Below are 24848 nucleotides of genomic sequence, written 5' to 3'. Positions count from 1 at the left end.
ACCGCTGGTATTGTGTCTGTAAAGACGTCGGTTCCTTGCAGCTTTCGCGCGTAATTTTTCAGCTGGCAGATTTTCGTAATCTAAATCATGCATCTAACATCCAATTCGCGGCAACAAATTGAGGAATCATGAAAAAGAACACACAAAGTTACCAGTTTCTCTCTAATAAAGTTACCAGTTTTCTCTCTCTACAAAAGTCATGCAAATATCATTTATGTATATTAAAATATCATATATGTTTCGTGTAAAATCAACTCTAGTAATTGGAAAGAAATTTGCAAAACAGATTACTACGATATACATTTACATATTTAAAAACAAGTAAAAAACGTTTGTAAAAAATGCGGGAAGAAAATGTTGAGATATGATACGTAATTCAATGATTATGTAATTCAGAGTCCCTTCAACCTGGAAAGCGCGTGAAAGACAGGCTTTATTGGTGGGTGAGCCAATCGCGAAACTCTGACACATCGTGATTACAGTAATTTCCCTCGATCGTTACACTCTCGGCGCATGTATATACGATACACGGAGAGTGGCATATGATATAATGGCATATCACATATACATTTGCCGGTAATTCCGTGGATTTTCGTGCGTGCACGGGCAGATATGTGGGTGAGTCGATGCGAGACACGGGGCATTGCGTGCGTCATGTATGATTGTGCAATAAACACGAAAAATAGGAAATGATCGACTTCCTTCGCGGAAGCGTGAAGTTTTCTTTAAAAACGATGATGCTATCGAACGCCACGTGGCCTAATTTAATTTACATTTCACTTAGACACGTCGTAAATAATACCGTTTCAGAACACGTGAACTCGCATATATTTTCCGTTCAGGAATATATCTAAATAAATTTTCTAATCAGTTATCATACGAATAATTGAATAGATTTGATTGCTAATTGACCTTTCAACGTGTCATCCCGTGAACTTTGCAGCACGGTTTATTCGTAGTACCTAACGTATTTTTGTGCATAGCAAATTAAAGATCCGACACAATTCCGATAACTTTGATGACATGATTTAAAAAATGTTTTCAACTGTTATCCTGCAACAATAAAAATGCAAAAATCGTCAAACTGCAGTAATTTTTAACTTTGAAATGATGAAAATTTTTAATATGAAATATGTAATAAAGGAAATTTTAGATTTTACAATGTGACAAGTGACAATGAAAACAGTAAAAATTACAAATAACAGTAATTATTTTCAAAAGCTTGTGATTAAGGATATCATTCTTTATCCGCATGATAAAAATTATCAGTTATTTTTTCCAATAATCTATCATCTCTTTTGCTTTTGTATTTTTTATAATCGTTTGCATATCCCAGCTTGTTAAAAAATATATTAGGAATACTATTCTCTCTCTAGGCTTATATATATATATATATATATATATATATATATATATATATATATATATATCTTTCAAACATTCTGGAATAAACGCTGATATTATTATATGAGATTCAGAGTAATTTTAAAAATTCGGACTGTCAATTAATCGCGCTATGTACATATCTACGAAATCGGGTCTCTTTAAATCTAAATATATACCGGGTGTCAGAGTTGAATGCCCTGGGATTTCCGGCCCTTGGCGTGTGCACTTCGCTTTTCCCCCTTCCCGGTCTTTTTTATTTTTCGTACGAGCACTTACATCTCCTCGTATATCCCTTTCTCCTACCCACTTTCTGTCGCCAGCAACCTCGTTTTTTTTCCACGCGAAACCCAATAGCCCTATATCCTCTAGGATACTCTCCAGGACTATTTCCTGCGAGGCTGCGCCGGTCGAGCCGGATGGGAAACCGCAAATGTAAAGCCCCATGCGTAGCCCTGTCTTCCAGTAATATCGTATATGCAATTCAGCATATGTATTTCGCGCGGGAAAGAGCAACTCTACTGAATCCTTAAAAAGTATAATTCTTTATTCGCAGTATATATTTCAGATTCATATATAATTTCTATAGTATGGGAAAAATTAAAAAGAGACTTTCAGTGATTAAAAAATTTACATCTAAATATGGAAAATAAATATATAATTATATTCACAACGATATAATTAAATTTAAATATAACAATGAAAATTGCACATGAACAAAGTTACTTGATGAGTAATTAATAATAGGCGTTGATCCCACAAAGTCATTAACAATAGCAATTTTATGCGACTAAAATACTGATTCGGCGTAATCGTTGGGAGCATTTTTATAGATTTTTTTCGCGTTCTTACATACATGGATTCGAAAGGGAAACTCCGCACGTCGCTCATGCCAACAAAATATCGTCGAGTCGCGCGTACGCACGTGCGTCGTGCACACAGAAGCGAAACGGTTCGTTCGGTGTGGTAAATGCACCACGGTCGGGTAAGAACCCTGGCCTCGTGTATAGGGGACGACAGAGGAGAGACAGCTGTGTGGCAGCTGGCAGCGCGTGCCACGAACCTATGGGGTCTCCTTCGAACATGGACGATGCGGACAGACGATGATATCCTATATTCCGTCGCACATAACTAACGGCAGGTTTCGAACAATGCGAAGTTCCCGAGCATCGTCGTGTATCCTCAAAGGAAACTTAACTGGGCAGCTACGAATTATCGCTGCCTGGTTGCTTATCCTCGAGAGTTTGCGTAATAAAATTGTTTACGACTATTTCTATGCTCGTGATTTGCATAACGTGCATAAGAAATACGAAGAGATTATATCTCATATAGATTTTCATAAGGACATAATTGTAATTTATAAGTCTTTACTAGTGCAGTGATAATCTTGTCTAAGGTAGAGGACAATGTAATAAAACTCTGTTGGACTTTTTATTGGTCAAAATATTATGGTTGTGTTGAAATCTGAATTTGATTGGAATCAACTTGATATTAATCAAAAATGATAAATTTATTTTCATAATAGCAAATAATACGTGAGGCTATAAATATATATATATGTATAAATGTGTATAAATTATTTCCGGGAAAAAATTATCTTAAAATTTATAATAAAATTATAAAGATAAATTAATACGTTTCTAATGCCATGAATTATCAGATAGATTTTTTGAGATTATTATATTTATAATTATTTTAAATTTCGTTATTTCAAAGTATAAAAATATTAAATAATAATACGAAAGATCGTGTATCTCATGACGTTAAAATTTTTGTTGATACAAATTTGAAAAGATGAGGACGATGTGTATTGCCGGATGTTTTTTATTTTACAATTCAAACTGATATGTATTCGTTTCCTGCGTAGTGTTAATGTCCAAGCCGCGTGCGAGGCGTAGGAAAGGTGTATTTTTCTCGTGAGTTTTTCACCGGCTCAAAGAAAAAAAGATCAGCGAGTTTAAAGCTTTCGGGGGAGAGCGTTTCAGGCTTATGTTAGCGAACATCTGCCGTCGTCTGCAACGATAATAATTCGAACAGCTGATGCTCCTTCGCGGACCATCGCCTCGCCTCGTAGTCCTACGGGATCATTTCGCTTTGTTGTCCATTCGTAAGAGAAATTCTTGCAGGACAAAAGAGAGGGAGAAACTTATATTTCTCCGATTATATAATAAAATTCTTATATAATAAAATTCTTTTAATAACTATTTTTATAAATTTTTTTTGTAGATAAATATATTTTTACATATAATTTCTGAAAAATTATTAATATATTTTAAGTATTTCGAAGAAAGAATTGTGACAAAAAGTAAAATTTATTTAATGTATTAAATACTTGGATAAATATCAGAAATGTTTTTAATTTTATATTGTGTGTTTTCCTCACAATATTATATAAACATAATTTTATGTATTTTAATAATTCTGATAAATTATACAATTATAATTATAAATTATTATACAATTAATTATACAATTAACGTGGCTGTCTTTATAAACTTCGTAATTATAATTATTTGAGTATTTATATGAGTATTTATTAAATAGAATAAATATAACCACATAGTTGTCTGTAAAAATTTTGTATCATATTGTCAATCAATATAAGAAATTTCAAAAAATATCAATGTACACATTATTATTAGTGTTTTTTCAGAAGAGAGGCCCGCGAAAAATCTATAAAAATCACAAATACTCTCGAAGGGAGTGAAACAATCGAGACAATTCGCCGCAATAATACAGATTAGCGGGCGTGTGAATCTACCTGCACGCATGATATCGAGACAATCGATCATTCATTACCCCGTTGCAGAGAAGCATCTCGTCGCGAAACGAGCGTCGTCGAGCGTCGTCAGCCGTCAAAGCGGCCGATCGATTCCGCTTTTTGAATTTCAGCGCTCGTTTCTCTCCTCAGGTATACGGGATCGCTGCGCACGCACGTGACGGGGATGAGCCAATCGGAGCGCGCGAAGACGAGCCAGCTGGCAAACCGAAGCGCCGCGCAGTAGCCGCGACAACTCAAACTCGACCGCTCGACACTCGCACGTGGGCCTTCGTCGGTGTCGGTTGCGTTTTTTTTTCGCGCGCGCGGTCGCAAGAAGGGCGCCGTTCAGCGCGTGGTGATTCGCTCTAACAACACGCACTCGTCCGAGTGAAGAGGTGCCGAACGCAGGAGCCGCGTATTTATTTCCAATCCGAGTGGATTGGAGCGATCGTCTCTTCCCGAGTGCGTCCGATCGCGCGGATCCCTCCTAATTTTGCTGTGTAATACTGATTGTGTATCATCATTGGGATTATCAAGGTGGCGGATTCTAGTGCGACGTACGGACGGACACGCATACATACGTACATACATATACGCTCGTACGCACGCAGCGCGACGAGAGTAAACATAGGTGAGTAAACTTTTTTTTTAACCTTGATTCTCTCCTCGTGAACCTTCTGGGAGAAATGGACTTTTGGGGAAATTATATTTTATTTTATTACGACGATAACGGAAAGATTTCGACGCAGTAGCTGTAACAATCTTTCTATATCGATTCTCTAATTGACTCGATGGAGAAATAATTAAGTCGCGGCGCGTTCCTCTTTTATTCGATCGATCTATTTTCGATCTGCGCTTCGTTCACCGTTATTTCTTTCGAAAATAGCACACGCTTGGCCACCAGATAACTCGTGAAAAGTCATCGCTCTTGCGCGTTAGCACTCGTCATATTTAATGCATACCGTGTATAAAGCTGCTATCGCTGCGCTCGCTGTATGAATTTTGGAGTTGCGCGACTCATTAACGTTGATAGCATCGTTCCTTAATTGCTATCATTATGGCGTATCGCTTAACGTATTTTCACATTGCGCGGTATAATTATAAAAATGCGCGCGACGACAAGATCGATCGTGGATTAATTTATAATTCTTGAGGATGTATAAATAAGAAATATTATTTTTCACTTGGAGAATGATGTCATTTTGTTTATGATTGAGATATATTTTTATCATTTCCATTTGAATTTATGGCTTAATTTTTCTACTCTAGAATTATTGATTGAGAAAAAAAATAAAACGACGGAAGATAAAAAAATAATAGACATGTAAGTAAAAAAATAATAAGATAGTATAACACGTTAAAAAAGTATGAGAGATACAAAACACGCGCAGTTTAGTTATATAAGAATATAAAAAATTGCAATTCGCTATAGTTTTATCTTGCCTTTTAATTTTCTCGAACAAATTTCAAACACACATTTGACATTATAATACCAGTCTTAATCCATTTAATTTACCGACGAGATAACAATAGTGTTTCCTCTCGAAAAACGATTCTCCGACTATGAAGAGAAATTACTGTCGCCAGGACAGGGGTAAAGATATTGTTCATCTCCTCTCTCCTTCTCTGATGATTAAGATGCATCGATAAAAAAATTGGATGTCTTGTGAACGATATTAATGTGCCCTTCCCTGTCCCCCCGATGCGATCTGTACGATCAATCGCACGAAACGGCGTAGCGTCTCGACTGAATTCGATTTATTCAGCAGATTGTATGTATGTGTGTGTGTGTGTGTGTGTGCATATGTGTAGAATCGCATGGCGCGCAAATTTGTGCGCGCAGGAAATTCTGTTTATCCTCGTCGACGGAACCTCGCGTGGCCATCTTGCGCGCGTTCGTAAAACCGTCTGCTTCTTCTCCTTCTCTTTCTCTCTCTCTCTTCCTCTCTCTCAGCTGTCTCCTCTCAACCCCCGTTCAACGGCCCGGTGGCCGCGACAAAGGGCTGCCACGACGACCGGGCACGTGTTCCCCGATGTTTATTAATAAACCCCGACGGTTGTGCCCGGCGATTTCGTCCGAGCTAGTACGTCTGGAAACGGGCGCAGGTGATAGTACCTTTGGTCGAAAAACTGCTCGGAATAATATCCGTGAATATATCCCATCTTGTGACTAAACGGATTAATGTCGCGATGAGAAGCCAGGTCTCAAGCATGGGAATTTTATCGAAATTATAAAGTTTAAATTCTTTTGACTAGCTTAAGGTTGAAATTAATCGATCATATGGTGATGTATTTCTGAAAGCGTTGCAACCAGAGGAATTTCCAGCGGTAGGGCTTACTCGCTTTTCTTTTTCGCGAAAGTCGCGCAAAAGAAACTTCGCAAGTTTGCATAGGAATGTGGAAGTTATTTGCTCGCGAAAGTTTGCTACGATTTTTATGTTTGTCTTATCTTGAGAAGTAACGGGACTAGTCTAGACCGAGTTATGCTAATGTAATACGATGTTCTTTCGGAAGTTCGCCGAGTTCTGAGGATTCTATAAAATGTAAGCGATACAAAGTATTATAGGGTCTATTTTGTGCCATGTTTATATAAGCCTTTTATTTATTCTTTTATATCAATCACTGGTTGTTGTAGGTTACTTTTTTATAATTTTAGTAATATTAATTAATTAATTATTATTTATTTAGTAATATTAATTAATTAATTATTATTAATATTATTTAATTAATTATTTAATAATTTTTTAGTAGAGTAAAGTATTTTTTTAGTGCTCTTTTTTGATATTATATTTTAAAGAGACGTCACATTATATAATATATATGTGTCGTAGCATTTGTAGTTTTTTTTAAATATCTAATTAATATATTAATAAAATGATTACGTATAATTTATATATACATATATATATATATAATTTAAAAAGAGAATCATAAGGACGTGCAACAGAAACTTCAAAACTCTCCAAGTTTTTTTAAAATTTTCTCTAATAGCACGGAACGAAAGTGTTTCTTTCTTTCTCTAGAGATTCTAACACGCGATTCACAATGTACTATTTTCTTACATAGTCGGTATCTTCGATGCAGAAAAAGGCAAGCCACGCAATTTTCACGCTATCAACGGGCAAGTAGCGCATAACGCGTCTCGGACAACGCGTACAACGTCGATGCCGGTAGTATAAACTTTTAGCAAACATACACGCTTATTGTCAATCGTGCTTCAACAAGTGTTCCTGCACGAGATGCAAACAATTTAATAATGACGTTATCGGTTGCGTGGCGAAGCTGTGCCTCGTATAACCATAACTCGTCGTGGCAAGTTTTGCGGAAAGACGCGAATAATATTAACGTGCTAATTAGTTCGCAAAAGAAACAGTTATTTCGAAACTTAATTGACGCTACGTACGCAAATGTTATGAAAAAATTTACGTGCAAGTGAATCGAATCCGTCTAAAAATCAATTAGTATTAATTAAATATATGGAGTAATTACAAATAAGAATTTATTTTTTAATTGCAAATACATTCAAACTTAAACGATTAAAAAAAATTGAAAGGCACAGGATGTCAAATTTAAATAATAAAAGATAACTTTTTTATTTTGCCTTTTAAAATCAATACACTATCTTTCACAGTAAAAACAATGAGAGAACTTTCGCGGTAGTGATTCTTAAAAAGTCGCAGGCGTATCTTTGGGTTAACGAACTTTTCGCGCCTACAATTAACTCTCGCATATAGTTGACATTTTTTCTCGAAGTTCGACGAAAGCCACGTGTGCTTTTCGAAAGTCTGGTCTGTCTGCGACTTTGGCCGAGAGGATATTTTCGTGGTTTTCGCGGAGCTCATGGCAATCGGCCAGTGCCGAATGCACGACACACGCTAGATGCGATCGAAAGACGACGACGACAATGATGATGACAACGACGACGACGCACCGACGTTACGCATAGGGCTGGGAATTTGTCGCCCAAGTGCAACGCGTCTTCGAGAAGTACATTCTTCCCGTGCACCACGGGGTGTCCGCACAATCCACGTGTGTGCTATTAAAAACCAGTGCCTCTCAACGGGTGTTCCATAGAACAAGAGAACGTTTTCACGAGCCTTCCCTTTTTTCCTTCCTCTCTTTTTTTTGCACAACTCCCGTATCGCGAAATAATATTTTTCTTTATAATTTTACTTGTTTTTCGATGCACATAAATTTTATTTTAAGTGCGAACAAAACCGGAAGGATACTTTGTCCCGGAATACGGTGAGTACAGCTGAGAATCGGTCGAAATTTTCGTGTTTTGCGATCGTGAAGGCGCGTTTGCCGTATGCTTCCGCCGGCTTACGAAACAGCCGGCGTACGGCCATTGTTTCTACCCTCTGCAAGCGGGTACCTCTTACTACCTGAAGGGTTGAAACTACTCCTGGCAATGGCAGGATTAGTCGACACTGCACAGCCAAAGAATTCGAGACAAATATATTATAAAGTTAAAAGTTTTCTTTTTAAATAGGAAAGAATTAAAAATCGTGATCTGTCAAAGAATAAGAACTTTTAAATAGATAGAAAAGATGAATCTTATTTATTTCTAGAATTTTAATATCGAGATTTTCATTTCGATTTATTCTAATGATTAATAATTAATAAATATTGTGTTATTTTAACAAGAGGATTAATTTCTTAGTTTAAAATTATTGTTCTCAGCATTTTTCACGGAATTGTCGGTATCATTTTATTAGAATATCGATAGTCCACAGTTAAATAATATAAAGTTACGTATCTAATTTAACAATCTAAAATTATTTTTAAATTTATCCGTTTTCGATTTTTAAATTTATCCGTTGAGAAAATGTTCCGACAAGCTTAGCGTGAACTAGAATGTCTAGGACGAGATGGCGAAGGAGGAGAGGGCGGTGATGGCAATACAACAATATGATTATACGGCGTGCTGCACCGGTTTTCTGCAGCAGCTGCCGCCGTCGTTTTGGGGGATCTCGACCGGGAACGGACGATCGCTCTGTCGAAGTACCGGTAGAAAAAGACAGGGGGAGGGGTGGGCAAGGAGAGTAGGCGGGGGTTGCGGCAGAGGGGCCCCTCTGTCCTCGCCGTAGGGCCCGGCGCGTATAATACGCAAGGAGAAGCAAGAGCGCGTTGGGAACACGCTGCGATGAAACGAGAAAGGAGAAAGAAAAAGGAACGAGGGAGAAAAGGCCCTCTCTCTTCCTCCTCTACCATTGGCACCGTAGAACGCATTGCAGAAACTCGAAAGACGAGCCGCACGAAAAATGCCCTACTACCTGGTTCCCTCGAATCGTTCTCTAAGCGAGGAGCAAAACTGGCTCCCTTTTCAGACGTCTTTAGAGAAGAGAAGAGAAGGACAGAACCTTGGATAGAGGTCAGGGTTCCTTTTCCCTTCCCCTGTCCTTTCTTCTTATCCCTTGGTATATAACTTTCTTCGTCGCTCGGGGTAAAGCCCTCTCTCGCTCCTTCTGTGTTATTCCATCGGATTTTCCCCGATACAGGGGTTCTATGCAGGAGGAGAACGGGGAGATTTATTTGTTCTCTTTGTGCCTAGAGTAGTCATCGATTCGGGTGAATCGGACAGAGAAGATAGACGAAAATAATACGCGCGTCAGACGAAACTAGAGGACGATTCGCTTTCGTCGTCCATCAATTCTCGTGCTGCAGGAAGTTGCGAGCGCAGATGTACACGCACACACGTGTGCGTATGTATGTGCGTGCGTATGCCATGTTGCATCACCATATTGCTGATGGTATCTTCAAAAGATTATTTTTTTTTACCTTGTATACTTTCTTCGTTAAATTGATTTTTATACATGAATATTTTATAAATACTATGAATATTTTATAAATACTAGAAATAAAATTTAAAAAATTCATGAAAGTCGATATATTTATTTATAAAGAGTATATATTAGTACAGTTATATATTTTCGTATAAAGAGGGTTATTATGTTTTAATACGAACTGTGTTTATTTTTTTGATTGATGTTCGAGCTGGTTTTATATTCTTCGAATTTTTATAGAGGTGGAAATTTTGAAAAAATATTATATTTAATGTGTGTGTGTTTCATAATAATCTACTATTTCAATAATTTTAACATTTTTAAACCTCGTTCGCGCTATGTTATGATTGAGTCATGACATGATTTATTACGTAGGCAATGTTATTTTAGATAGCACATTACTCACGCTCACTCGGTTCTGTTTTTGCAAATTTTATTTATAAATAAAATTCTGCTATTTATATGAAAATTTAAGACATAATATAAAATAAATTTTTCTCGCAAAATTAAAACATTTTTTTAAATCTCGGAACTGATATTATTTTCACGCTGTTTTGTATTTATGAAAAATGTATGCTAAAGAAATTAATTTTATGCTTAAAAACAATTGTTTAGAGAAATATTTAAAGAATATTTTACTTGTTCTTGTTTTAAATTACGTTTGAAAATTATTTCATATGAATTTCTTGTTGATTACATGTTAAGAGTTAATTAATATAATTTCACATCGCTTATTATAATTGTTTTCTGAAGTTCTGCTTGGCGCCTAAGTAGTAGCGATATCTCTTTTTTGCGTAAGAATTTCCGCGTCCATTTCACTCAATTATGATTCCCCTTTCACTGAACGCGAGTGAAGCCGCGTATATGTATTCTTACAAATCAGTAATATAAAATTCTTCGGGAGAAAAGTGAGAAAAGCGAGCACTTCGCTTATCGACATCAGATCACAATTGTAACAGCACTGTTAATACGCACGTGTTAAAACGCACGCATCGTTATAATGCACGCGTGTCAATTTGGTTGCAATGTAATTGCACGAAACTCGCACACATAGACATACACATTATGTATCGATCCTGCATGACCAAGTGCAGTAGTTCTTTCACCCTCGGAGGGATGGGAAGTGAACCTTTTCATCAAAGCTTTCTAAACCGCACGTGCGGCCTCCTTAATTGGACGCAGTTGAATTAAACAGCAACGCGGTACACAAATTAATCCTTCCGTAACAAACATACTACTTTGAGGGCCCAATGTATATCAAGGATCATTAAATGAACAAGAACGTTTGATCGTTTATATCGATTTCGGTGAAGCTTCCTTAATATATTATGTGACGTGCAATTATTCTGTCTAGAACATCTAGTGTACATTAGAAATGAGAATATGTTTCAACAAATAATTGAATTCTTGTTCGATTATGTTAAACTGAATTTTTCGTTGCTTCTGTGAAGAGATGAAATAAAGAAATAAAGATTTTAAATATTACTATATTCTTATTGAAATAAGAAAATTTGGTGAGATATATATACTATGCTGCTATCTATTTTACAGATAAGATTAAAGGAAAATAGATGTGCTGTATACAGATTTCACTTATCGTATTCTCGCGATACAATAGATATTTAAATCTGGGGATATTTAAATCTTGTCTGTCTATTCATGATAGATGAAAATATATACGTATCGATTTCATTCAAAATATTTTTATTTTAAAACAAGTCTTTGTTGTTGCATATTTTATGGAATAAAAAATTATATTTTTAAAACTGAAAAATTAGAATTTTTTTTGTTTTTAATGAGAATTAATTGTAGATTTAATTAATTTAAAGTCAAATTAACTATTTTTAGTGAGTTAAAAATTATTTTTGGAGTTAATTAATTTAAATTCAAATTAAGTTTCCTTTACACAGAAATTATAAATAAAAGAAGTATGTGTTAATTTCATTTTAGAAATTAAATTTTATTATTTCTTTATTCTCGATGAAAAATATATTTATAGTTAATTTTCGCTTTCTTTATATTTTTATTAAAGAAGGAAAGTAACAAATACAATTCCAAATATATATTTCTATTTTAAAAGAAACACATATATATTTAAGATTATCGATTTTACCAATTATTTTAAAATCAAATAACACTCACAGGCTTTTTCGTATCTGTGGGTGTGAATTATACGTTTTATACGTTTATTTTTATTTATTTGTTTCTTCTTATTTTAACATAAATTTCTTTCTGTTTGCAGAACAGAGAGCATTCCGTGTCTAAATGCTGCACGGCCTGTGGCGTGATTAACATTGACCGAGGTACCAAAGAAAGTGTCAAGATTGAGCAAGTCGTTGTTCCGTCCGGCGGCGATCTCGCCAAAATTTGGAGGATGCTGATGCCGGGTGCCGCTGGTCTCGGTGTGGGCGCCGTGGGTGCCCCAGCGCCCGACGAATTGGTACAAGGGCTGGGAGCCCTGGCGGGTACTACGCCACAGCAAAAGGACACAACATGGACGAAGCTGTTCGTCGGCGGCCTACCCTATCATACCACCGACAAGAGTCTCAGGGAACATTTTAACGTTTACGGAGATATCGAAGAAGCGGTCGTCATCACGGACAGACAGACCGGCAAAAGCAGAGGCTATGGCTTTGTAAGTAATTACAAGAGAATATATAATAGATATATAATAGATGTCATTCGTTCATTCGATTTTAACGTGATATCGGATATATATTATATACAAATTTATATTATATAAAAATTTTTTTATTGTAAATATGTATTTTGTTATTACACATATGTTTTTTATCGATTAATGGGAAAAAATGATTGGCAAAATATATAAAAAATACGTATTCATTTATTCTTGATTAATCAAAGGATAAATTTAATCTGTATGCAGGTAATTATGGGGGACAGACCGGCGGCGGAGAGGGCATGCAAAGATCCTAATCCCATCATCGATGGTCGCAAGGCAAACGTCAACTTGGCCATTCTCGGAGCTAAACCCAGGGGCAATTTGCAAACGAGTAAGTTTTATCGTTTTGACATTTTCCTAATTATGTGTGCTAACTATTTATTCTTTCGATCGCAATGTATCTAATTATTTCAAAGATTGTTATACAAACTCTATATGCAAATTCTATAGTTAGATAAATTACTTTATTTTGTCGATAAAGAACATATTTGTACTACTTTGTCTCTTATTTCTGATACTAATAATGGCTGACCCTTAAAATATCGAGGTTTTCAGATCAATGGAATTTAATGGTCATCTTGCAATTAGTCGAATTGAATTTTATATGTAATTGATATTGATAAGACACAGTTTTCGCGTTTAATTCTTATAATTAATCATTCGTATAGAATTTTCAAGTTATCCGAATTAATTATCCTCGCAATTAGAATTAATATATTTGCGCTCTTCTGATCAAAAATCAAGAATCGCGATTATGTAACTTCTGTTTAGGATCACTTCTTCTCTTATTTCGCATTTGATTCTCGTTGTTTTTGATATTTCATTATTTTTAAGATGCGCGTCACAGTCACAAGTTTTCCACTTGATACATTGCCAGAATCGCTGAAACCTCATTCGTCGCAACGATATGTTGTCATGCGACGCACATCTTGAGATGCGTAAGATGATTCCGTTGCACTATTTATTTTTATTTATTAATTGTGTACGTTAAAATTTAATGAAAGACCAACAAAACATTTAATCAAAGCATTAAATTTTTACTTTAATTAGGAGAAAAAATTGTGTAATATTCAAAATATAAAAATAATAGTTTGATAGACTGCTAAAAAGAGTTTCGTTTAATAGAGAGAGCTGTATAGATAAATAATAATGATTTTTCTTATCAAATATTTTCTTATACAAATTCTGGCATATACATTGTGGATGTGACAAGTCGATAGGGCTGAGGAACGGTCAGCCAAATAGTAAAGTGTTCCTTGAATCATTCTCTCGAACTTTTCTAATGGCTTTGAGCCAACATAGCTTGACGCTTCGAGACCTAAGTCTAAAATTGTCTTAACCCAAGTACCGAATTGTCTAGTTTTTTTCTCTCCGAAACAATTATTTCCAGTTTATATTTCCGATGAAAATTATCATATTTGCAATAACTAGGTCGCGTTTAAATCTGCTCTTACTTGCACATTTCCAAATCTTTTTTGCGACATTATCTGACATTTTCTTGAAAGTTATAAATAATATTTTGATTCTACTTTGAAAAGTGTCAAAGTGATTTAATCTTGAAATAAAAAATTGTGGAAAAAATGGAAAAATTATACTCGACATATATTTAGATTATTTTTTTCAATTTAATCCAACTTTGTCAAGAACTTCAAATTTTATTGGAGAAGATAGATAGTGTTTTATCAATTATAATTCTAAAAATAATTTTCAATTTAATTTATATTGCGCTACGGTACGTCGGAAAGGGCGAGACATATTCTTGATAACAATCGTTATATATATTCGGTTGCATGGCCATTTCAAGTTTATTGCGCGCCGTAATGCACTCTCAGATAGCGAGCATGCCATCGGTGCATCAGTATCTCAATTTGTGTGCACGCATCACGTACCTACATGTCCGCTTTTACGCACGTGTTCCTTCCTATTTGACGATGCTGTAATCGCGCACACTTATTAAATGATCATTAGCAGGCAGAAAGTTTCGATAACAAAAAAAAAGCAAAGAATAATGACAAAACGCACACAAATGTATTTACGAAGCGGCTATAAGTTTTCTTTTTTTATTGGATGATTTGTTTCTTTCCATCGATGCGGCGAGCGCGAATTCTCGATGAATCATGCAAATTTTTAGTCGCTCAATTATTTCTTCGACAAATATCGCGTCCTCTGTTTTCGTAATACGATAATTTCATATATCGTATATTGATTCGGCAAGATTCCTTTAAGACAGAATACTGGTTCTATATTGATCATGCTAATGAATAAAACATTACATGGAAGGTGGCATATGACACAGATTTTCAGCTAAGAATATGAATTATTTTTACTGGGAATTTTCTACTAACTTTGAACGGGTGTAATGTTACGTGGTTGAGTGTGCAATGAGTTATCAATGTATTGTTCACACTTGTCATTATTTCTATTTTTCCTTGTGATAAAATTTTTAAAAATAAACGCGCTTTTAAATTATCATATATTTGTTTGTTTGTGCGCAAAGTCTTTGATTAATTTTGATTCTTTTCTTAAACAAAAAAAAAGTGTCGAAGTGTCAATAACAAAAAAGTAGAAATTGCTATTTTAAAGCTTGTTTTCACATCATAAAAATAGCGAAATTGCATTATTTCCAGCAAAATTTCTCAAATGGACATCTTCTACAAAGTATTAAAACAAAGTTAATAATTTTAGCATTTCTTGTTGAAAGAAAGATGTTTTAAACAAGCTCGATTATGATAAAGAAATAAGAATTTGCGAATCAATTATTAAAAACTGAAATTCACCGATTACGTCTGTGATTTTCAGCATTCCCGTTCGCTACAGGCATCCGGGCCGGTTATCCAGCAGTACTTCCTGGCCAATACGGGTGAGTACATTTATGTGCTTTGTCGAGGGATATTAAGAACGCATATGTCGTAACTGTAGTTAGAGATCAGAGTAATCTAAGTCAAGAAGAATCGTTCGTAGCGCGATCTTTCGCGTAATCATTGACTAATTTCTCTCGCTAAAATAAATCAACGAGATCGTTTGTCCATGCAATTTTTCGCTCTCTCGAACGGTTTTTTTTTTTTATCGCGCATAGGTGAATTAAATAAACTGTTACTTAGCGTTTATACAAATTTGTAACGTGGCGAAAAATAAGATCGATCTTTTTGCGAATATTGTCAATGAATTGTCAGTTTTCGAGCCACCCTTACGCGAACACATTACGATTCGTTCACTTTCGTGTAGAATTTCCCGGGAATATTGGGTTGGGATGTGATGAAAATTAATCGTTGATACAATGTTTGAAAACTAAGAAGGTATTCCGCTTAACGGATTCGCACGGTCGAATAATTTTACGAGCTTTTTTTATAAAGCCATTATATATATGACGTTTCAGCATCCTGACGCACGTGCGTAAGGAGACAGGCAGAGAGTCCTCTTTTCGAGATCTTTGAGAGGGCCAAGGGCCGTTCTAAGGATCCTATATTAATACGAAAGAGAGACAAAGACGGGAAAAAGAAAAAAAAGGAGAAATGTATTAGCGATCGATGAAAGAAAGAGAAAAAGAGAGAGAAAAATGGAATAAGAGAGAAAGCGGCACACGCACACGTATCAGAAACCTACACGTATGAGTACCTACAAGTTTCTTTCCATGAAGTATATAGCGAAGATCTTCCGAGGATCGGCCTGTTGTTCTTCTTCTCCTAACGTACTTTTTTTGATTGTGTTTTTTTTCTTTCTTGGTGAAATTGACGTGAAGTGATGATAATGATTTGCGGTTGCTGAGAGATTTGCGATTGTTTGTTACTGGTTTTTAATATTTTTTTATTTTATTTTTATACATCTTTACTCCTTTACACTCTTTTTTCTTAATTAGCATAATATTAATGACGATAATAATCGGGATGATAATAAATCGCAGTATCGATAACTGTTATACCTCTTCGATTCGACACTAGCGTCGTGCAAAGCAAAGTCGAGCTATTCTAGTATTCAAAAATCTAATCTTTCATTATTATAAATACACAGAAAAGAAGATGATGAGATAAAAATTAATGTACTATTGTCAATCTAAAAAAAGGTTTGTTTCAAATATTTAATAATTTGTATGAAATCACATTTAACTTTAAAACTTTCCAAAATTACTTCGTGACTTTAAAAAAACGAATTTATCATAATAATTTTTTTTCTCTTACTTATTGAGGTCATTTTACCTATACTTATTGAAAAAAATTAAATTGAAATGAAAAATCTGATATATTTTGAAGTGAGCAATTTTATTTTAACTGCTCTTTGGTGATTAAATGATATCGTGTAATTTTTTTGTTGATTTACAATATTTAATTATTGGAATTAGCAATTTAAAATAATAAATTAACGAGTAAATTTATACTTGTTTGATGTGCGATTTTTCTTAAGCAATTTTACAAATAAAAAAATTTCTTTTTTCGTCTTAGCGTTTTTTTAGCGATTCATTAATTTTAGATAATGTATGTATTTTTTCATTTATTATAATTGCTGTTATTTTGCCTTTTTTTTTTGGTGACGGGAATGCTAAAACGAAACGAGAATAACATCTTCCAATTTTAGATGCAAATTTTAATTCGCAATGCTTCCGAGTCGAATTATTTGTTTTGTAGTCGAAACGAACGAGGTACTTTATTAGACACTTTAACGAGATTCGTAGAAAAAAATGCTGATTTCCAGATGTAGCTCATCCGGTTGCATTTTTTCTTTTTTAGAATTAAAGAATTATGAACGGGAATAAGGCATAAAGAGCCACATAAATTTCGGAATAGGTTTCTTCGTTAAATTAACGCGAGCCAAGGAAGAAGCGTATCTGATCCATTCCGATCCGCCAGAGAACCGTTCGGCCATTGCTTATAAATATTTAGTCTTTTGAGATACGTAGACCATGCAGGCCTCACTCGTTTACTTAGAGCGCCTTTCGCGATTCCGCGAGAACGAGAAACGAGTAATATACGGAGTAATATACGGAGTAGCATACGGAGGAGAGTCGCGAGATGAGGAGACGTTATGGAATTCGGGTGAATAAAGAGGAACGCGGCCGCGATTCCGCGAGCCGCGCATGAGTCTCTTCTTCTGGGCTCCTCGCCGGAAATCGACCGGCGCCGAGAGACACGAACGGTGCGTATTAATTTTTGATCGCGCGACGATCGATCCTATCGCGGTTCACCTCGTTTGGCCCGGAGGCTTCTTCAATGCCGCACGAAAATCTCATCAAGCGCGTAAAATGGAGCCCTTATCGATAATTGAAGTAAGCTCTTTCCGAAATGCGCTACTCGATGATTCGCTCTTTTAGATTATTAATTTTCAATTTATTTCACTTTCATTGTGACTCTTACTCGCGATATCTCGATCGAGCGAGAAATTCGCGCGAGCTCGAGCTGTAGGAGAAAAGATCGATCTTTGTGAAATTATTTTTGAAAATTAAAATAAATTTTTTAATTATTGTTATTTTCGAAAAATTGACGCACAGTTCGTACGGTCGGAATGAAAGGAACGCGAAGTAGATATCCTCCTTCCTTGGAATGCGATAAGGTCGATCGAAGTGTCTTCTCTCATGGAAATACGGATGTCCGTCCCGAGACTTGTATAGGGGATCCGCTAACCACTATAATATATTAATAACCTTGTGTGTGTGGTGAAGGCTTACACTACACTTGGTGTCGCTATTGGTGTTGTATTTTTTGGTGTTGTACGTGGGTGATTTTTGGACTTTTCAAATAACACGGTATAGCTCTCTGTCGTATAATAACGAAATACGGTGCCGTGTCGATGTTTTCTGTTTTCTTTTTTTTTTTTTGAAATTTACTCGAGTGTTTATCGCGTAATTATTAGTTTGCAGCATGACCAACTCTAAGTTGGTGCTATTATTGCGAACAATTGCGTGACGTCTTTCCGAGATTGTCCACGGTTGTTTCCGCGACTGTGGGAAAAAGTCACAATCCTAGCGAAACGCTTCTTATAGTTCAATTTTTTATCGCTCTTTGAATGATGGCGGCGTCTTTCCTTTTTTTATCAAGTAATCTGAGAGACCCATTTTTTCTCTCGTTCATTAATGAAAGACGCGGGAGACTTAACTTTTTCCTCGTCTCGCGGAGAAATGTGTCGTAATCGTGTGAAAGACGCGTGAATATATAAGTGCATCGCGCGCGAGGGGGGTTCGTTTTTTGTGCGATCCAGCGGGGGCCCCATGCAAAGGGGCAATCGATTCCCGCGAAGGTCGAAGTTGCGGGTCCAAATTCCTCATAAATTTCACAACCAGATTGATTAATCTTATTATTAGCTCTATTAATTAATTCCATTTGTTTCTAACGTAAGAAAATTGCGATAAATAGAAAAAATCATAGCGAAAAAAGATTTCGAGCCCATTTATCGTTAAAAAAAAAAGAAATAATTATTACATAAATTGTTATCGATTAAATTTCAAGATAATTCTGTAATATTGTTTTCTCAAATGACATCATCCTCATTGATGCGATCTAATTTAATCGAATTGATCGCGTCACATCTGCGGAACGTATAATGTGGCGCAGTTCGCTAATGCACGTGGAACAATGGCGGAAATTTTTTCGTCACGGGCGAACAAGCCGTCGATTAATCCGCGAAAATTCGCGTTTGGCGAATGCGTTATCATATCAATATCGTCGGTGCGGCGTCACGCATAGGCGTAGATGCGTAAAGCGCGGTTGGTGCGGGGGTGGCGTTTTGGAATTAGCTAAATGTAGGTGGAGAAGAGAAGAGTGAAATTCAACACCGGTCGTCGCGGACGTCGCGGTAGACGTCAGAAAGCGATTCTGATAAATCCGTGTCGTAAGCGAGCGACAACGACGACTACGACGACGACGACGACGACGACGTCTCGACCGGCCATGTTGGAGCCGCGCTGGCGACGGTCCAGTCTTAATTTAGCACCACCTGTCCCTCGTGTCAGCTTCTCTCTACCCGCCACCCGCTCTCTCGAGAGCTCTATCGAGAGGATTCTAACGATTTATGCCTTAGGACGATATCGCGCCGGACCGTGTTGAAGATCCGCGCTTATTTATGCTCTCATTCGGCACTTCCGCTCGCGCTGTTCGTTGTACATGTGTAGACCGAGAGTAAGTTAAGGGTCCAATTTACTGAAGCAGTGTGAAAAATTGATGATTTCTAAGAATTTTTTTGAAGAATATTAGAAATTGATCTTTTTGACATTTTTTGTTTTTTATTGATGTTTAATTAGTATATGTCAGTATTTTTAATCTCGCATATTTAGCATTTTTGTTCAATATGAGTCTCTTCGTAGCGTGTTCGATAATGCATAATATAATGTGACATGCTGACTTGTATAATTGTTCAATATAAACTCGGTCTACTTTTATTCTGTAGGATATTTTGTGAGATATTGAAATTCAATTTCATTAGAGAAAATTAAAAATAATAAAGTAATGTCATTTTAAAATTCTGTTTTTATTCTGTAGGATATTTTGTGAGATATTGAAATTCAATTTCATTAGAGAAAATTAAAAATAATAAAGTAATGTCATTTTAAATTTATTCATCTCTTGAAGATCAGGAAAATATTAATTATTAATTCTTTAAATTCCATCTAGATTCAGGTATCTTCTGCCTGAGATCAAGTATATATCTCCAAAGAATGTTCTCTTTCATTTAAAAAATTGAAGTTATTCAATTCACTTTTCAAAATATTCATCACATTAATTTTATAAACAGTGTTTCAAGAAAAACATTTCAAATTTTGCAGGTCTATTTCAAGGCTCGCATGTCATATTTAAAGTCTTATAATTTTGTCAATTTTACAAATTTATCTGTAAAATTGAAAGATATATTCTAAAGATATATAATTATATTTGAAAGATATATTCTAAAGATATGTATATAGACATCATACTTTTGAAAAGTATAAAAAAATCAATTCTTTTTGACTCTTTAGACGGCGCTCTTAAGGAACACAATCTTTGAACTAGAATCTTTAGATTCAAACGATGTTTTTTACATCGATTCTTCTTTCTTGCCAGTAGAATTTCCATTTTATAAATAAACATTCAGAGCTATATTTCTCTTTAAATAGCACGTTACGTTCGAAATATACTGTCATATTTCGCGTTCCTTTTTCGCTCCTTCCGATTTAGTTCCTCTGTAAATTGATCTATTCGCATTCGACGATCTATCACAAAAGAAACGTAAGACGCTACCAAAGTATAAGTCGTCACGTTGCAAGCTGCATATCTTTTATGTGGCACTAAATGCTATCTTAAAAAAAGTTTACTGTTTCTGACTCATTCGTAAAAACGTTGACTCATGGCCTTTGTGAGACTGTCGGATTGAAACGTTGAGTAGCACTTCGGTAGAGAAGAGCATTTCCGTCTCGCACGTCGTTGGCGGGAATAAGATCCGCGATCATTTCTTTTCGGAGAGATGAAACGTGGGCGATGCAGCGCGCGCGTTAAAGGTCCATTTCTATTTTCATTGCCCCCGCGGCTTCTGTCCACCTGTCGTCGTCGCTCTTCTGACGCAAGCCGTAACATCGTACAGCGAAGCACGAGCGTTCTGTATCGCATTTACATAAATACATTGAGGACGCATTTAAGCTTGCATTTCGAGTTTTAGAGCGATGAGTGAGCGTAATTCCGGGATGCGATTTCCTGAAATTTTAGATCTATCGCTCCGGATGCGATACGTTTTGGCAGTAATTTTAACTTCACCATCTAATTCGAGTTACATATTATTTTTAATTTGAAAGAAAAAACATATAAGCTAATTTATTCGCGGGCGACATCAATCAAATATTACGCGCTGCATATTATCGCTTTATCTATGATTCAATCAGGGTGCGTTTCCGGTTTCTTAAATTGTAGAGGAAAGAGACCTTTCTCGTCTCCTCCCTCGAGCGTGTATCTCGACTCTAAAATTCGCCGTGTGTCCGCCGAATCGTATTTTTAGCATATATTAGAGAAACAACATGCGTACCGAGAACAATTAAGTCGTCGCGGCACCACCCTTCGCAGTTACCATTGGTCCGGTCTGCTTTCCAAGGATTGGCAGATCATCCCATTGGATTATCTACGGCGCCGGCGCCCGCACAATCCGTGCACTGCGCATAGTTGCGTCGTGCGATACATATATATATATATATATATGTATATATATATATATATATATATGTATATATGTGTGATATCCACGCTCGCGCACACATGCGCGTGCAAGGTGCCTCGCCAGGTGACACAGATAATGTGTATCGGCGCACGCACACACACATACGCAATACACGCATACACGCAAGTGTGCAAGAGTCCAGTCCGCGATGCGGAAACGCACAACCGCCTCGATGATCGCCGGGCATCACGTGCCACCGCCGCACACACGTGTGAAAACTGACCGCGTCGCATTCCGTGACACACTTACGCGAATATACGGAAGAAGATGACGGCGAGATTATGTCGGGTTAACTGATGCACGTACGATACTTGGACGCGTGTATGAATGCCAAAAGAATTGTAAATATCGTTAATTTTCGAGCAATGTTCTCTTCTTATGTTATTTAATCTATAGAGAAAGAAAGGTGATTCTTCGTGCGAAAATAAAATAAACTCTGAAAATGGCATTTTAATTTAAAAAAAATTGTCCGAATGTTTGGATCGAATTGTCCGAAAAAATTGTCTAACACTTATTATTTGAAAAAGAAGATAGAACAAAACAATTTAGGAGACTAATGTAATATAAGAGTTACACATACGCTGCATATCATTTTTTTTATCAACATTTATATTTATTATATCAATTTTCCAATTTTCATTCTTTTTTCTTTTTTCTAAAAGTCTCATATACATAAAAAAAATTTCATTCTACATCTTCGAGTCATTCCTTCATATTTTACAACGATATTTCGAACCCATCCAGTATCTTTCTACAATTTTATCAATATTAACAAAATTTATATTCATATTTATGCAGATTTAAATATTTCCAAAAGCGCTCGATATTATAGGACATTATACAATCTAATAATCAGCATTCCTGTAAAAAAAGGGAACAAAATATCGGTTACCAGATCTTCCTGAGATCTTTCGTGCCGTAACGTGTCGCGCGAGGTGTTTCGGTGGCTTCCGGCCCGCTAACACGCGCTTCCGCTTCATCGTTAACGATCGCCCCATAGTCGCAGGGGTCGTAGAAGCCCGCACGCACGAATTAATGGGGTTGATTGAACAATCCCCGTCGGTGCGATTCACTCCCCCGGGATATACTACGTCATTACGTATGTCGTGGTACAACGTAGGGAAAAGTCGGGAGATCCTAATCGCGGCGCGCGGCCACTTTGCGTCGGAAATCGAAGGTGGTCACTTAGATCCGTCACGAGGGGAGGCAACAGGAGGGTCCTTTCGTGACTATGGGACGGTTGTAATGTCTCTTACCTGGCCGGTCTTTCTCGTTAGCGTCTCACGGCATTTTACCGCGCAGTTTTTTTATCACCGGTCAAAAATGTTAGAAAAAAAATAACTGTAGTTTGATGACAACAATTGTGGAAACAATTGAGATATTAATTTTAAATATAACGAATTAATCTTAATTTTATAGTGTGGAAACTATCCTGACACATGTCCATTTTATTGTAATATAAAGAATTCGTTGCCCCGCTCAATTCATTCGATGATGTATTTTTAACCCAGATAAAACTTTTTACAAATGGCCATTATTTTTATTGATTCGGACGTTTTTTAAAATATTTCTTTTTTTTCTTGTTTTTTAAATTGCTACGATGCGACAGTAGCACGCGCATTTATTCTCACGGGAATCGCCGTAATGTACATTTTTTTCGTCCGCTCGTATGTTACATGTTACATCGATCGTGTAAAAGGTCGCGTCGCGACATGTCGTCAACGTGGTTCTTCATTGTGAAAATTATGCGTCCATTAAAACCGCCCCGTTTCCGCACGAAGGTCTCAAGGACGAAAGGTACAGGCCGAAGGATGACATTCCACGGATATTGTTTCGCATATTATATGTGAGAAGATCTAGAGTCCCACAAATTCTTTAGTAAAATTAAAATCAAATTTTGTTAACAAAAATTATAGTAGAACTTTACGTCATTTATTGCAGCAGTTTAATTTTTAATATTAAATATGTATATTTCATATTTTAAGTCATGTGACATAAACTTTTTTTTAAGAAAAAGATAAATTTATTCTATATTTAAAAAAATATATTATTTTTTATTGGCTTTACATCTTGATTTGATAGAAGTTTTCAGATTTTTATATAAGTAATTTTATAATTATTGCAGTTAAGCATTAGAATAAGTAGTTTTTTCTTCTAATTTAACCTTCAACAGCTGTAGCACCGGTGATATGAATCCAATTAGCATACCTCTATAATTTTTTTATTATTAATGTAAGGAAATCGATGGTATGTTTCTCACAATTGGCTATCAGTTTATATTTTATTACTATACATTATTTGCAGAATATGATAAAATTGATCAGATAGCCGATTTGTTAGTATCACGATAAAATCTGTTTAGTCACGTACATCTGCGTGTTACATTAGCGATAATTTTGTAATTCATGTATGTTTTTTTGTCTTAGAAGAATTCCAAGGCATTTAACTATCGTTAACGGTTTATCTATAACGATGAGTAACAAAAATAGATGATTTTTCTTATGAGAAATTCTCATGATCTGTTATAATGGCTTTTATAATATTTTTTGCGCTGATTTCAAATATGTTTGTCAAATTTATGTGAAGGGTAAAATTTTTGAGCAATATATATTTAAAATTCTTTAGAATTAATTAATTAATTAATTTAAAATAATTTTACTACTAATTAGAGATTTCTAGAGAGATTAATTAAAGTGTACTATTTAAAATTTCCAGTGTATAAAATTAGCTACCTTGAACAATATGTACGACATGATTCTTTTTTAAATTACAATATTTATTAGTTACAAAAAAGTAGAATCTTGGAATAAATCTTGATCTCATTTTTGAAATTAGCAAAAATAACATAAAAATAAGCCAAAATTATACATTTTACAAAATTATAGTTGACCAGTATAAAGCGACAAAGTTGAAACTTATTGTTACCTTTGCACTTTGTGGATTATGATATGATATTGATACAAAATAAGAGAGAGAGAAAAACAAGTATATTTATATTAAAATATTGCCGCGTGATCGTGAAAAATATTTCTGGACGTTGCTATAGGACACCGCATATCTCTTTCCGCGTCAT

The 24848-nt window shown here is 35.6% G+C and overlaps 1 protein-coding gene across 3 annotated transcripts in view; it reads left to right on the top strand.

The window, feature by feature from the left end:
• The first annotated feature begins 4409 nt into the window (after positions 1-4409).
• Positions 4410-24848, top strand: part of LOC145962504 (RNA-binding protein 24) — a 32479-nt gene continuing 12040 nt past the window's right edge. The window contains exons 1-4 of one of the 3 annotated variants that reach the window (XM_083083588.1): positions 4410-4775; positions 12173-12565; positions 12818-12944; positions 15413-15473. In XM_083083588.1, coding sequence (XP_082939714.1) covers positions 12305-12565; positions 12818-12944; positions 15413-15473 — 449 coding nt within the window. In that variant the 5' untranslated portion in view covers positions 4410-4775; positions 12173-12304. Of the gene's footprint in view, positions 4776-7938; positions 8390-12172; positions 12566-12817; positions 12945-15412; positions 15474-24848 lie in introns of those variants that run through there. The other 2 variants (XM_083083591.1, XM_083083589.1) reach the window with 2 other exon arrangements.

This window comes from Camponotus vicinus, unplaced genomic scaffold (assembly GCF_025532165.1).
Source record: "Camponotus vicinus isolate PSW18456_S1 unplaced genomic scaffold, iyCamVici1.0 SCAF_12, whole genome shotgun sequence".
Lineage (NCBI taxonomy): Eukaryota > Metazoa > Arthropoda > Insecta > Hymenoptera > Formicidae > Camponotus > Camponotus vicinus.
Note: the sequence above shows the minus strand (reverse complement) of the source record. Positions and strands in the feature narration are given on the sequence as shown.